Raw genomic sequence first — 15001 nt, 5'->3', positions numbered from 1 at the left:
AAATCTTGTTATACCAACAAAACATGGTTCCTTTGATCAGTTCACTCTGGGGAATGCTAATAGAAAAGAACGAGAAAATTGTTAACATGCCTCAGCCGCTAAAGTTATTTACTGCAGCTGCTTCTTCCAGTATGGGCAGAGTCACTTGTGAAGACACTGGGAGTATGAGCAGATCAGCGGGCTGTGGGGCTAGGTGCCATAGGCTAACGTATTGCAGGGCTGCTAAAATTCCCTCACTTTTGAGTGAGTGCAGCAAAGGTGGAACAAGAGTTGTGGGTCAATTGCAGTCCCAGGATCTTTGGAGAAGTGGAGGGAGTGGGGACCCGGAAGAGAAGCAACAGGGGGAGGATCTAGACTGTACCTTCAATGGTAACAGTGGAAGGTCTAAAAAGTGGGTGGGATAGGTCTAATAATCTCCTTTATTTCCTGACCACAGCCACATAGTAGTGGTCAGTATCTGCTGACCCCAGTGACTGATGTTACAGGGGAAGCAGTGGGAAGAAAAAGGAAATATGGGAAAGGGAGGGAAAGAAAGTATTTAGTGGGCATCTTGGGGAAAACGTTGCGGCGAGAGGAAGAGGAAAGGGGGGGGGAAAGAATGGAAGTCAAAGGGTAAAAATAAGGGAGAAGGGAAACCTGAGAACGAACCATAAAGCTCGTGAGTCCAAAGGGAATTGCCAAGTGAATAAACGCTGGGAAGGGGGAGATTTTGTGGCGGGATGGAAATATGGTGAGAGACAGAACATGAGGGAGAGACAGGAAGAACCGAGTCTTGGGAAAGAAACCCAGCCTGGCGAGATGGGGAGAGAGAGAAGAGAAAGTTAGAAAATACTGACGGAGAGTAAAATGGCAAAGAGCCAGCAGAAAATGATGGAATAAAGGTAGCAGAAAATAAAGAGGCAAACAAAAGAGGAGAAGGACTGGGATGAGGATGGAAAGAAGATACAGCACAAAAAAAATAATACAGCCCACAATGGTCAGTGCAGTAATGTTTATTTTCATTATAATTTATTCCTTTTCATGAATGAGGCTTTATTTACCTTTCATGAGTTCGATGTCATAATGGGGCCTCTGGATGCCATATTAGGGTGCACAAACTGGCACTAATGTGTGCAAAATGGTCTTCTAGTTACCTAAGTGCTGATCTGATCATCTGAATCCAGGATTTGAATATCCCATTATGTGCTCCTGTGTGATCGATTGTGCCCTCTATGTACAGAGTCTCCAGCTTCCTCTGCCTATTACACTAACTATTCAGCATCTATATTCAGGGTTTATTAAATGAATCCAGTATGAGTGGGAAGTATCAATTTTTAAACCAAGCTGATGTTTATTCACCACATGGGACAAATCTCAAGAGGGGCTAAATACCTGCATCCATGTTCCATTGGAATCAAGGAGAGCTGCAGGCACTCAGAAGCTCTCGGGATTTGACCCATGAAATGTCTGATATGAAATATGGGAATGAGGAGGACGTTTGCTGACAGTAGCAGAAGTACAGAAGTCCTTTCTTTGCACAGTATCATACTGTTTATTCAGTACTAATGAATATGCACAGCTCAGCAGAGATTGCCTACCTAAATCTTTGATTAACTGATACCTTTTAAATGCAACCTTGTAAACTTAAAGAGCAAAGAGACAACCTACTTAACAAAACATTTGGCACCGTATGTATTTTTTTTTTTTTCAGAATTTCAGACTAAGAGGGTTGGTCTTAGATTGCAAGACTGACCTCTAGTGTAAAACATCTGCTATAGTTTACTGTCATAAAATCTATGGATCGTATTCAGCAGATATTCAGTATCCGCAGGTGCTGCTTGCATAGGCCACCCGAGTTTCTACAGCTCAGCACCTACAGAGCTAATTCTCCCAACAGCCCAAAAGCTCTTATTCTTTGTTTGGGCTCCGGTGTACTTGTGTGTTCCTGGATTCTGCCTGTTACTGACGATTGCAAGAGAATGGCTAAAAGCATGTCCTTGGAAGGAACTTGGAGAAAATTGACATTCTCTGCAAACTAGATATCAGCTTCTGCACAAAGATTGTTTTTCATGAATCAAGGTTTATGTTGCCCCTGGCATTTGTGGTGTGGATAAATTGCAAGTAGAAGCTCTGTCTCCCTTATCGCCTTGTCCAGGATTTCCTTCTGAAGTAAAGGAAGTAGGTTCTTTACTTGACTGTTCTATTCAGTTCAGCCCACTTTGCCAGATGACTATAAGACAGTCTGCTCTTTGGCTAATTCCAGACATTTTTAAAGTTCATTATAGCAGCCCAGAGTTCTGGTCAGTGACAAACCCGTGACACAATGATTTGCCTTGCAAACCTCACAACTGGAGATTCAGATTCAGTCCTGTAGACAGTCTCTAGAAGACTGTTAGTGAGATGGGCTAAAATATGTCTTTCAACTCTGACCTCTAGTTATCTGAGTAATGGACGTACAGTACTCAGTGGAATGTCTATGTAATGTCTGCACATGAAAGTCACATGTCAAACAAAAGAAAAAGTTGTATTGTGTTACATGACCTTGTAATAAAGTCATAAAGCATGCAGCTACATTCTCACAGTTTAGGGAGGAACATAAAAAAGCTAGAAGAGAGGTCATAAGAACATAAGAATGGCCATACGGGGTCAGACCAAAGGTCCATCTATCCCAGTATCCTGTCTACTGACAGTGGCCAATGCCAGGTGCCCCAGAAGGAATTAACAGAACAGGTAATGATCAAGTGATCTATCCCCTGTCTCCCATTCCCAGCTTCTGGCAAACAGAAGCTAGGGACACCATCCCTGCCCATCCTGGCTAATAGCCATTGATGGACCTGTCCTCCATGAACTTATCTAGTTCTTTTTTTAACCCTATTATGGTCTTGGCCTTCACAACATCCCCTGGCAAGGAGTTGACTGTGCGTTGTGTGGTAAAAATACTTCTTTTTGTTTGTTTTAAACCTGCTGCCTATTAATTTCATGTGGTGACCCCCTAATTCTTGTGTTATGAGAAGGAGTAAATAACACTTCCTTAGTTACTTTCTCCACACCAGTCAGGATTTTATAGACCTCTATCATATTCCCGCTTAGTCGTCTCTTTTCCAAGCTGAAAAGTCCCAGTCTTATTAATCTCTCCTCAGACGTATTAATCTCTGGCAGCCGTTCCATACCCCTAATCATTTTTGTTGCCCTTTTCTGAACCTTTTCCAAGTCCGATGTATATTTTTTACAATAAAAAATGATACATGGATAAGATAGGAGGAGAGAACTTGGATACTCAACACAAATACACAAAAGAGAAGAGCTGGGGAATATAATGACAGCTGATTAATAACTTTAAAATAAACGAAGAGAGAGCATTATTCCCAGAACTAGGTAGGCCAAGGAGCATTGGCCTGAATCTAAATGTTAAAATAGATATGAGGGGAAAATTAAGACCAGCTGGATTGTACAATAGACCCTGCCCCCACTACAAGGGCAGTTGAAAGTGAGATAGTAAGTGGTCCTGCAAACTGCAAGGGTCCAACTGGGTGACTACAATGTTTCTGGCTGGCCATACAGCCTGTGGTTCTTTAATAATCACAAGCACTGTGTTCTGTAATTGAACTGGGTGATATGATGTACATTCGTAGCTGATGCTTCTTGTATGTCCCATGAAACTCTGGCAATATAAATCTGAAAGCCACTTGAATAATGTGTGCCCTCTCTCCCTCCCCTTGCTGGCCGAGAGCTCCAGAGGTCACAAAATGCTGATGTCTAGCCAACATCTGAGAAGATGGATGTAGAGCTCTTTGTCAGCTGTTGGCCCAACTGCATCTTTCCCAAGAAATATAGTGCCTTTCTATCGAGTAAGACACCTGCGCTATTGTCAAATGTGAACCAGTTAAAACTTAAGCATTGATGGAATGAGAGAGTGATTCTGCAGCAATGCACACATCTTCCCTTCTGCATGTGCACAATAGCCATTACTGAGGCAAACGAGCTACAAATACCATATAAAGGCACTAATCAGTAGTATTAATGCCCACGAGTGTCTGCAGATGCAAACCCAAAAAATGAACCACGCAGAATTAACTTGACACCGCTTATCACAAGGATTTCCTTGTGAAGGAGGTATCCTGTACTGTATTCTGCAGGCCACACTCTTCTGTCTTTTGTTTGGTAGCCAGTTTTGGCACCTTAACCCAGTTGAAACTGTTTTCCACCTTCTGAGAGGGCAGAATGCCACTAAAGCAGATGAGGATGATCACAGACATGCCAGAGAACCAGTATGTGCATCAAATTGGTATACGAGTGGTCAGATTCTTGTCCAAGAATGCTGCTAGAGCAGTCATGAATCTCTGCCCAGATTAAAGAGATATACTGTCATCAGTCCAGCCAAGTACTGACCTGATTTTGGAAAGCTTTACCTCATGTCTTGTGGCTTGGGTGGAGTGTTTTGTGCTTTAGTGTATAAGGGAAAGTGCTTCATGAGGAAAGGAGACTGAAGAATGCTAGGAAGGTCTGTGCGGTCTAAGCAGTTCTAGAAAGGAAGCACCTGTCGATCTTATCAAAAATGGTTTCCCCACCAAACTGAGTTTCCTGCAAAAGAGGTGCAGGTGCAGACACCAGATTATGACCTTCCACAAATATTGTGCTGATTCAGGCCCAAGAGTACCATTTTAGCTGTCTCGGGTTATTGTTTAATTGTGTACTACGCACATATCAAAATCATATTATGGCCAAAGGGAAAACATCCCCTGCCTAAGTATCATCATTTTTTAAAACTTATTTATTTAGAAAACAGTTCTCCAGGGACAGTACATGTGCCAGGCCTCATCAGAAATCCTTACCGTTTGGGGGGAGGGATAGCTCAGTGGTTTGAGCATTGGCCTGCTAAACCCAGGGTTGTGAGTTCAATCCTTGAGGGGGCCCCTTAGGGATCTGGGGCAAAATCAGTACTTGGTCCTGCTAGTGAAGGCAGGGGGCTGGACTCGATGACCTTTCAAGGTCCCTTCCAGTTCTAGGAGATGGGATATCTCCAAAAAAAGTATTTTCTACACAAACAACAAGTGTGCCATCAACCTACATTTTCAAACTTGAGTGCCGATATTTAGATATTGGCACCAAAGAAATATAGCTTGCTTTCCAGCAGCACTGAGCATCCCTGCATGGCCTCTCTGGGGTCTAGTCTCTTTTCTCCACAGCCCCTCGACTCTCATCTTCCTAGTTATATTGGACTGAGGTAGGATTACTTAGCTAGCAGGGGAAGACAGAACTCTATCACTTTAAATAAATGTCATCACGAGTGCCACAGACGGAGCACCTTTCATCCAAGGATCTCAAAGGACTTTATTAACAATATTAAGCCTCTTGACACTGTTATGAAGAAGATGTTACCTCCATTTTAGAGATGGATAAATTGAAGCACAGAAGAGTTGTGGCTTGCCTGAGCTCATCCTGCAAATTCAGGGCAAGAACCAGAAATAGAACCCAGCAGGCTACACTGATAGAACCACCCAATGTTGTAACTATTTGGGGTGGGAAATCAGAATGGGTTTGTGAGGTTTGAGGCGGGAAGTTGATGTCATCATTACCTTTTATTCCTCTGACCTGTCATTATGCAGCAGAGGTAAAGTCACAGAACAAGTAAAATCTTGCGTGTACTTAAGAAGTCTGTTCAGATCCGATGGGTCCATCAAGGATGAGGTTTAAAGGAGACATGCTTTAGCGACATATGCTGCACAGAATCTGATTAACTGATGGACGGATTAAAATGTTATGTTTGGTACCAAAGTGAAAATACTAACTGTATTACTCCATGGTCTGGAAGCAGCTGCATTAAATGCAAGAGACATCAGAAGGCTGGAAGCAGTAGGGATGAGTGTCCTTCCGAAGATGGCATGTGTAAAGTGGAATGAAAGTACAAGAATCAGGAAATCCCAGGATTTCAAACTTTTTAGCTTTTGACCAAAGGATAATGATGACAAGGAGCCTCATTAACATTAGTGGGCTTGGGATCAGGCAATTTGGAAAGAGACATTTAAGCCCTATCCACTGGAGGAAAAACTCACTGTAACAGGAGGCCTCACCCTTAAGGACCGGAGGGCTGGGGCCAGCCAATCCTGGTTACAGACTGAGCCACACATGGAAGAGACCAGGGTGGTTGCCCTGTAAAGAGCAGCAGGAGGCTGCAGTGAAGGCGGGGATGCTCAGGGATTAGAGACTGCTAGGAATGAGCAGGCTCTAGCAGAGACTAGTGGGAGTTAGGACAAAGACTTCACCCAGGTAGGGCACGCCAAAGCAGGAAAGGTACCAGGCAGGAAGAAGAGACGCCTTTGTTTTGTGTAGACACTTGGATGGACTGGAAAACTTTATTTTGAATGTTTGTTGATTTAATAATGCAGAGCCCAATGAAGGATGGGAGTGGACAAAAGTGGTTGGGGTTTTTTTTAGTTTAGTGAACAGTCCAAGAGGGGAAACTGAGGAAGGCTGCCTGTAGCATGACGGTAGGCCACAAGGGGGCACATCAGAGGCATCTGGCCTGATTACAATCACTAACAGAAGTTAGCCAGGAACGACTATCTGAGTGTTCTTACCAGTGCAAATAGCAACCAGTATAAAGTGGTAGAAAATAAGCTACCTGCCAATAAAGAAATCGATATGCCAGTGTGCATCAGTTGGATCCTGTGATCTATATACAGCTTTTGTTTTTGTGCACCAGTCTCCAAGGCATTCATTTAGCCATGATATTTCAGTTTTTAAAGGACCAAACCCCTTTTGCAGAGTTATTTTAAGCATCATTTGTTTGAGGCTGGGAGGGTGTAATATTCAAGACGAGATGCAATACAGAATATGCCATTTACTTTCACAATATGCCAAACCCACAATAAGCATGTTCAAAATCACACAGAGCAATATTCTACTGCAAAGGCTTTCTCAGTCCTTAGCCAAGACTTCCCGTGAAATCACTTTCGGTAAAGGTCTGCAGGATTTGGCTAACTGTTTTTAGCTGGAATTCTCTTTTGAAAAATGAAATGCAAGGGGAAATGTTAAAATGTACTGTAGAATTCATAGTCATTTATTGTGAAAATAGTCATATGAAAATTTACAATAAGATTTAGCTATCAAAAGTTCCAGTTGCCGGCCGTTGTGCCTTATCAGCTGGGAGTTTACAACAGCATGTCTGATTGACAGAGTAGGAGAAGAAAGCAAAAGTAGAGACTTCTGCTTGGAAGCAGAGGCTTTAATGTAACAAGGTGACCCCCGTTAAAAAAAGGAGAATTAATAATATCTAACAGTCTTTTCTACTCTTTCCTCACTGTTACTTAAAACGCTCCGTTAAACGTTGACTTCACTAGTAATCCCTCTAATCATTCCCCAAGTTTTAGCCAAAATATTTAATTTAAAAAAATGTCTATCGGATTTAAATTGAACTCACTGACAATTGAGGCAATTGTAGAATCCCACAAACTCTTTGGAACTTTGATTTTTAATTAAATGATGCAAGAGAATTTTTAATGTAGATAAATTTTAACTCTTTTGTGTAATGCATAATGTGAATAACTACGTGCAATTCTCTGGGTGTTGGGCATGGATCTAGATGAGTCACTAGAGCCCTATATTATATGTAGCTATATATTAACTATTACTCCAGTTGTCCACGAAGCTCAGTTCAGTACGTGATCACTATGATCCTGCTCCCATGCTGGTGCAATGAGAATCACTAGAGGCACTGCCCACTGCATCCCCTGATTCAGGGGATCTGCCATCGATGATAGGACTTCTCCAGATGGGTACAGGGTATTATGGCACACACTTTGCTTCTCGTCTATATGGGATTGGTTGTAATTCCCAGAAAGCCAATGGAACAGGCTTCAACTGCAACCAGTTTTATCTTAGCATGGAATGGAGGAATGGTGGGAGCTTGCCCCATTACTGAGATTTACATCTGGGTATAAAGTCTTCTTTTAAAGAAGCCTTCTTCTTAATGCCTTCTTTTCTGGCCTAGGGGTATGTCTACACTGCAGTCAGGAGGTGTGATTACAGCACATATAGACATACCTGAGCTTGCTTTAATCTAACTAGCTCAACGCTAGCTTGAATAATAATAGTAGTGAAGCCACAGAAGCGAGGGCAGCAGGCACTTCCGTATGCACTCAGGGTGGGCGGGGCTAGTCCGTGCAGCTATAATGGCTTCACTGCTGTTGTATCACACCTCCCGAGTCCCAACTGCAGTGTAGACAGACCCGCAGCCTGTAAGGCTGTAGTAGGCCAATAGGGCAACCTGGGCGTTATAAGACCTATACAGACCAAGCACAATACAAGTGAAATTACTCCATGTGGATGAAATACCATACAAGGCCATTGCATAGACTTTTGCGTACCTGTGGGGAACGGGAGGACTCTGAGTATGGCTGTTTGCAGAAGGTATTTCACCCCGGGCATAATTGTATTTGTACCATTTTGTAATACTTTGAAAAGACAAGTTGTTCCATCAAATAAGGTCTCTTACACCTTCCTCTGACGCATCTGCTACAGGTCACTGTCAGAGGCAGGATACTAGATTAGATAGATGACTGGATTGATCTGCTATAGTCAGTCCTATATTCCTAGTTGAATGCAAATCACAGAGGCTGTTTCTTTCTTCTAACTGAACTTTTAAATTAAAAAGATCCGTTTATTTTTCAGTTTTGTCAGCGTGGCAAAGCTGTGAACTACAACCATAACTTGCAAATTTAGAATGTATAGATCTGTCAAGGTAAAGAATGCTGACCCCATGTACATACATTAGGTATGTTTCACAGGCAGAAATACTATACCGACAGCTATTTATTTAACTTTTCCTACTTTGTTAAGTGAATCACTTCAGGATATTTACTTTGCACTTATAGAAATCAGACATCTCTTCAGAATGTTTTTGTTTCCTTCATTTGATTCTGCGAGAATCTGCTGGGTTAGTGAACAAAAAACATCCTGTAAGAAACTGTCCCAGCAATACTTAACGGCCAGCACAGTGTGCCAAGGAAGGGGCAAATACTGTCATTTTTGATAGACCACATCTAGCCTTTTCTTTTTTTCACATTGCTTTAATTGTCTTTTTCCATTAAAGTCAAACATGGATTGAACCCCCGCATGCCAGGAATCACAAAAATGTGTTTAAATTGATATGCATCGTGACTGCTGAGTAAACAGCACAATAAGAACTTACACCTGGCATTGGCCATCTATAGAAATTGCAAAATGTATATAGCTGGGGGACTAATTCTCACTCACATCAGTTAAGGACACTAGTCAGCAGCTCACAGAACTGGTTCCTATGTGAGAATGCAGATTGGCCCAGAATATTTCAGAGAATCATTCCCCATGTTATTGTCTTGTAGTGAGTGAGGCTGAGCAGTTCTACATTTGGATACATATTGTTTGACTGTTGATTCATTGATCCTTTATGTCTCTTTGTTATGGCATTAACCAGTATTGCGGGGGAGGGGGATGAATAAATGTAGATATATAATCTATACATCAAACTATCAGTATATAATTGCTATTTATAGATATCAATATGTTCTGTGGCTAACTACAAATAATAAACATACTAACAGTAAATACTGTAGTGACAATTTTCATGAAACCTTGTTTAGCACACTTTCGTGATACACATTCCGTTTTCCTTTCCATTTTTTCCTCGCGATGTTTTCTGGAGAAACAGTCTTTTTCTCAGACAAGATCTGCAGATTTTCTTTCCCTCACTGTACTCTAAATTTTCAAAGTGACTGGTGCTTTTGGGAGCCCAGCTTGAAACAACTTAAAGGGTCCTGATTTGCAGACGCTGAGTATTTAGCATTTTATGGAACTCCGGCTCCTTTAAGGTTTCTCAGGTTGAGCCCTAAAAGAATGAGGTGCCCATTCTGTTCCAGTGTAAAAATTGTCAACTACTAGCATGGCTGGCACAATAAGACAATTCTTCTAAATCTAATTTAGTCCATTTTCCACCTCCTGGACTTGATCCAATTCCAGTTGAAAGTCTTTTTCATTGACATCAGCTCAAGCTCCAATTGCCCATCTTCTTTCTTTGGAGCTAGGGATACCAGAGCCTCTTCAGCAACATCTGTGACATATGCATGCAGAAAGAGATCCAACAGCTATATTTGCATACTCGGGGAATGGGCAAGATTCCCCAAAATTCACTGGTGGTGGCTGCTACTGCTGCTTCAGCTACAACTACAACTGGCAGGCAAGCAACCATCTGGCCTTCAAACCAAATACCGAATGATCCTTTTGGCTATCTAGTATAGCTAAAGTCATGTTTCAACGAAAACTTATCTAGAGGCTGATTCCGTGGAGAGAAAAGAGAGGCAGCAGAACCATCTGTGTTTTGTTTTATTTCTTTTTAAAAAAAAATTTTTTTTGAGAGACTGGGAAAAGAGGCTTCTTTACTTTATTACCTGATCAGTCATTTGAGTTTTAATCGTTTTTCACAAATCCGATTGATATGAATATTGCTCCTATTGTTGCTACCTTGCAGTTATACACAAACTTTACTTGAGGGGCTTTAAACGCTTTATGAACAGTACACATGTGACGTGGGAATTATTACACCCATTTTACAGAAGGGTAGACAGAAGCACACAGATTTAGTGACTTTCCTACTGCCTCGTGACACTGGCCAATTTTTGGAATAGAACCCAGAATCTTGCAGGGAGGAAGGCCTCTCCTTTAGCAACTAACCCAACATGACTTCCCCTATGACCATTTCTAGTAGCTGCCATCTCACTGTCCATGTGATACCATTCTAAGAACATTTAAATGATGGGTAACATAAGAGGTTTATATTGTTACTATCCACTGCACATTTTAGTTCACACGGTAATTTCCCCTCATGCCTCATGGCTGTTTTTCCTTATAGTCTTTTACAAGGAACTTTATTAAAAGCTTTTAGCAATAGAATTTTCACAGTTATTTTCCTTCACTGACATCTATGCTTATTTGTCTAACCTCCTCTCTGTATGTTATCCTCAGGTAACCCACTAAGCATTGACTGCAAAGCATTCTTTGGATTCAGTGGAGAATCGGGCCCCATGATCTACTGGATGAGAGGGGAAAAATTCATTGAAGAACTAGAAGGTCACATTAGAGAAGGGGAAATCAGGTACTGTTTGGAGTATTTATTTTACTGCTAAGAAAATGGTATGGCCCAACAGAGAATGTTTTTAACAGCTTTTTAATTTGAACTGAAAATGATTTTCTTGTCTAAAAAGAGATGGATGGCTGTGAACCAGTGCAACATTAGCTCATTGCTTCTGAATATACTCTAAAGACAGTGTGGCTATCCATGTGTTCTGAGGATATGTCACCAATTTCCCTAGGCTACCGCTGACATGCTTCTGAATGTCCTGGGGGTTGTTTTTGGCCTTTAACTATAATGATATTGTCCACTACATTTGCCCCAAGTGGCTGCTCTTGGGAAATTAATGTTATTTTCAGTATCGATGTTAATCCTAAAGATGGATGGCCACCTGCCAGAGATTTCCACACTGTTTCTCTTCTATTTGCCCAACCAGCATAGAGAATGTACAGTGCACATAACTTAACCAGTGCCTTCTCTAAGCGTTTATGTGTTCCTTTTTGCAGAGAAACAAGTAATCGTGAGGTTTTTGTTTACTCATCTTGGGCCTTTTTTGTTTCATCAGACATTCAGATTGCTGACCATTGCTTGTTGTAAAAGTTTTAAAGAAAAGAATCCTTCATAATGTGTGTCTCCGTTAATTTGTATGAGTCCAAATGAACCTCGTAGTTCATGGAGTTTGTACGTAACTATATTCCCTTGTCATCCCTCGTTAATGTTTCCCTGACTAAAAGCTTCTTGAGTAGGACCCACATCTTCATCTATGTTTGCCCAACTCATGGTGGTGTTCCCAATTCTCCTTGACAAATGATGAATATAAATATTAAAAGAACCCAGGTTCTTTTCACATCTTCCATCTCTCACCTGTTTAAGACCTGTTTAAGACCCATCTTTAACAACAAATTATCAAAGAAATCCAAAATAACGGACCCAAAATTGCCCCTTAGTCACATGTAAGATTCCTCACAAAAAGTAAGAAGGGTTTTTGTTGCACACCACCAATATAAAATTCCAACAAACTGCTGCCTGCATTAATGAGCATTTTAAAAACTCTTCATATGGAAGTTCCTTTATAACAACAGAATGATTTTGTCACTCCCCCGGAACATCTCTTGATTCCAAACTAAGTCCCCTGTTCTGCCCCAAATTACATGCATGCCTCCTCCACTGACTTCTTTGAGAACTGGATGGGCGTAGAATTTAACACAGAAGTCGCAATATCTTTCAGTAGAAGGACATTGGGCTACGTTCCCAGCTGCAGCAGATCTCTGCTCAGTGCCACAGGGGAAGGTGGGAGTCAAAGTTGGCTGCCACGCATCCGTCCACACTTGCCAGAGATTGCTGGAGCCCAGCATGATCTGACCATGTGCCCTCCTGCAGCCCAGCATGCACTCCACTCCGGAGGGCATTAAACTAGCAGTGAGCCCTTATCACAGATTACAATTGGTTTCTTTATCTGTTGGCTTCTCAACTTCTTTGATTGAATCAGAGGTTAAGTTGCATTTGTGTTCCGTTGCCCCATCTAATTGTTCCTCTTAAGTAATTTCACATTTCCCCCCAATTAAAATCCCGGATCGGCGGGTAGAAATCGATCTCTCGGGGATCGATTTATCGCATCTCATCTAGATGGATAAATCGATCCCCGAATCGACGTGCTAACTCCCACCTGGTCAGGAGGAGTAAGCGCCGTCGACGGGGGAGCCGCGACGGTCGATTTGCCGCCGTCCTCACAGCGCGGTAAGTCGAATCGGATACGCCGAATTCACCTACGCTATTCGCGTAGCTGAATTTGCGTATCTTAAATCGACACCCCCCCTTAGTGTAGACCTAGTATAAACTCAGAGCAATTCAAGAATGTCTTCTCTTCAGTACATCTAACAGCACCATATATATCCCCTCTTGCTTTTATAGACCATGGTCAATGTTGAAAGCTCAGCACTTGCCAACAGCTCCGATGCTGTTATTTTAGGTGCCAGAGTTCACGCTTTTCTTTGATTTGGAAATAACCACAGCAACCACATATATGGTAACTGTTTGCAAAAGTTGACTTTCTCATGGTGACCAGTGTTGTCTACATCTCAGATTGACCATGCCCTCTTAATTCAACACTAAACACTGCTGTCATGTTAGCAGCACTGCAAGCCTGCCCATATCTTCCATCCAGTCATTGTTATTGATCTTTTCCAAGATAAAAGATATGCAACTGATGCTTAGAAATTGATTAGCGATGGTAGGCCCTGTCTATCTGACACTTGTCCAACCATTCTGCTATTAATGCATCAGCAGGTGTGTCCCTTTAAATGCTGAGATAAACTTGTAGTAACTGGACATTGATACAATCAGACCAATGAGTCTCCAGGCATTTTTGCGTTGCTAAGAGTCTAAAGCTGTATCTCTACTTTGTATCTTAGAGAAGGTTAGAAGCCCATCCCTTTGCTTTTCAAACTGAATCTGAATCTTCCCTGGCTACTTCAGATATTTTCCTTTACACAAGATTTAAGCTACTCCCTTCTGTTCTGAAGAGAATGTAATATAGCTGGTGAGGTCTTTTGTACACAGTCATGTGACACTCCAGAGAATCTATGATATCCATTTCCTCCTATAATATTGATAATTGACGGTGAATTAATCTGTGCTTTTTTAGGAGATTACTACAATGTATACTCAGATATATTCCTTTTGAAGTCATAGCCATGGGACTATTTGCAAGGATAACGGCTATTCAGCATGGTTAAGGGCTGTAGAACTGGGTCTGGAGTGATTTATCAAGGGGTTGTGAGATGGCATGACAAAGAAGGTGAGGTCTGATCACCGTGAGGTAGTGATTAGCATTGCAGGAGCAAATCAAAGGTGGGATCTTCTTTTTCTAAGTGAGAAGGGCCCGCTCCTACCTTCCTCCCCCTTGAATTAAATTCACCAAAGGATAGAAAACTGTAGGGAAGGGGGTGGGGGATGAGACCTTGCCCATGTTCTTCTTGCCCAGGGGTGGGATTTCCACACGGTAATAAAAATGTCATATAAATTGAACCAGTGCTATTAAACAAGGAATAACAGTCTTTCAGCCTGCCTGCAGAGTTGTGAATTGCATCTGATTATCAAAGGAGTTCTCAGTGAATTTCAGTTCTATTCCTTTGCCACAGCCGAGAAATATTGTCCACTATAAATCTTACTTTACAAATTACCCTATCAATTGCTAATATTTTTGTCCTCCCGCGACACCATAAAACAGTTTACAAATCCCTTATAATGCTTGTCTTGGAAAATATATTTGTCTTTTTTTTTCTCCCCACAAGAAGCGTCTCGGTTTTTAAAATGGAAATAATTTAATTCCTATTCAATGCATGAAAAGATGTGAATGGGGACATTTTAAATTGAAAGCCTCATTTTCCCTCACTGATTTATCTCGCTCTCTGCACTCTCGCCCACACAAGTCAATTAGCAGGTGCAAAATGCTCCAAGAATACGTGAAAGCTTCTATTCCACTACGAGAAGTAAGAAAGCAAAATTACTACTGCTATTTAGCTAGCATGTTAGGGTGTGTCTGCACTGCAGTCACAGGGTGTGAATGCAGCTCGCGTAGACATGCCTGAGCTAGCATTAATCTAGCTAGCTCAGGACCCGGAGCAGTGAACCACGGCAGCGCACACTTCAGCGTAGGTTCCAGCCCAGGCAGGTTTGTACAGCTTACACTGAATCCCATGCTGCCTCAGTTTCACTGCTCCAAGATCCATTGCAGTAGACAAACCCTTGAGTGCTTTATAGACAAGTAAGAAGATGATGACCCTCCCCTGAAGAGCTTCCAATCTTAAAAGACAATATACAGGCAAAGAACGGGGAATGAGACGGGGAGTGATTAAGCAATGAAGCCCACCATACAGCTTGTTAGTTCAATGGCTTCTGTTTGGAGGTGTCTACCTA

At 41.8% G+C, this 15001-nt stretch overlaps 1 protein-coding gene across 1 annotated transcript in view; it reads left to right on the top strand.

Annotated features, from left to right (window-relative positions):
• The window catches only part of IL1RAPL2 (interleukin 1 receptor accessory protein like 2), a 524968-nt gene that overhangs the window by 483978 nt on the left and 25989 nt on the right, over positions 1 to 15001 (top strand). The window contains exon 6 of the mRNA XM_065411176.1: positions 10978 to 11107. Within this exon, the coding sequence (XP_065267248.1) occupies positions 10978 to 11107 (130 nt within the window). The remainder of the gene's footprint in view (positions 1 to 10977; positions 11108 to 15001) is intronic.

This window comes from Emys orbicularis, chromosome 9 (assembly GCF_028017835.1).
Source record: "Emys orbicularis isolate rEmyOrb1 chromosome 9, rEmyOrb1.hap1, whole genome shotgun sequence".
NCBI lineage: Eukaryota > Metazoa > Chordata > Testudines > Emydidae > Emys > Emys orbicularis.
Note: the sequence above shows the minus strand (reverse complement) of the source record. Positions and strands in the feature narration are given on the sequence as shown.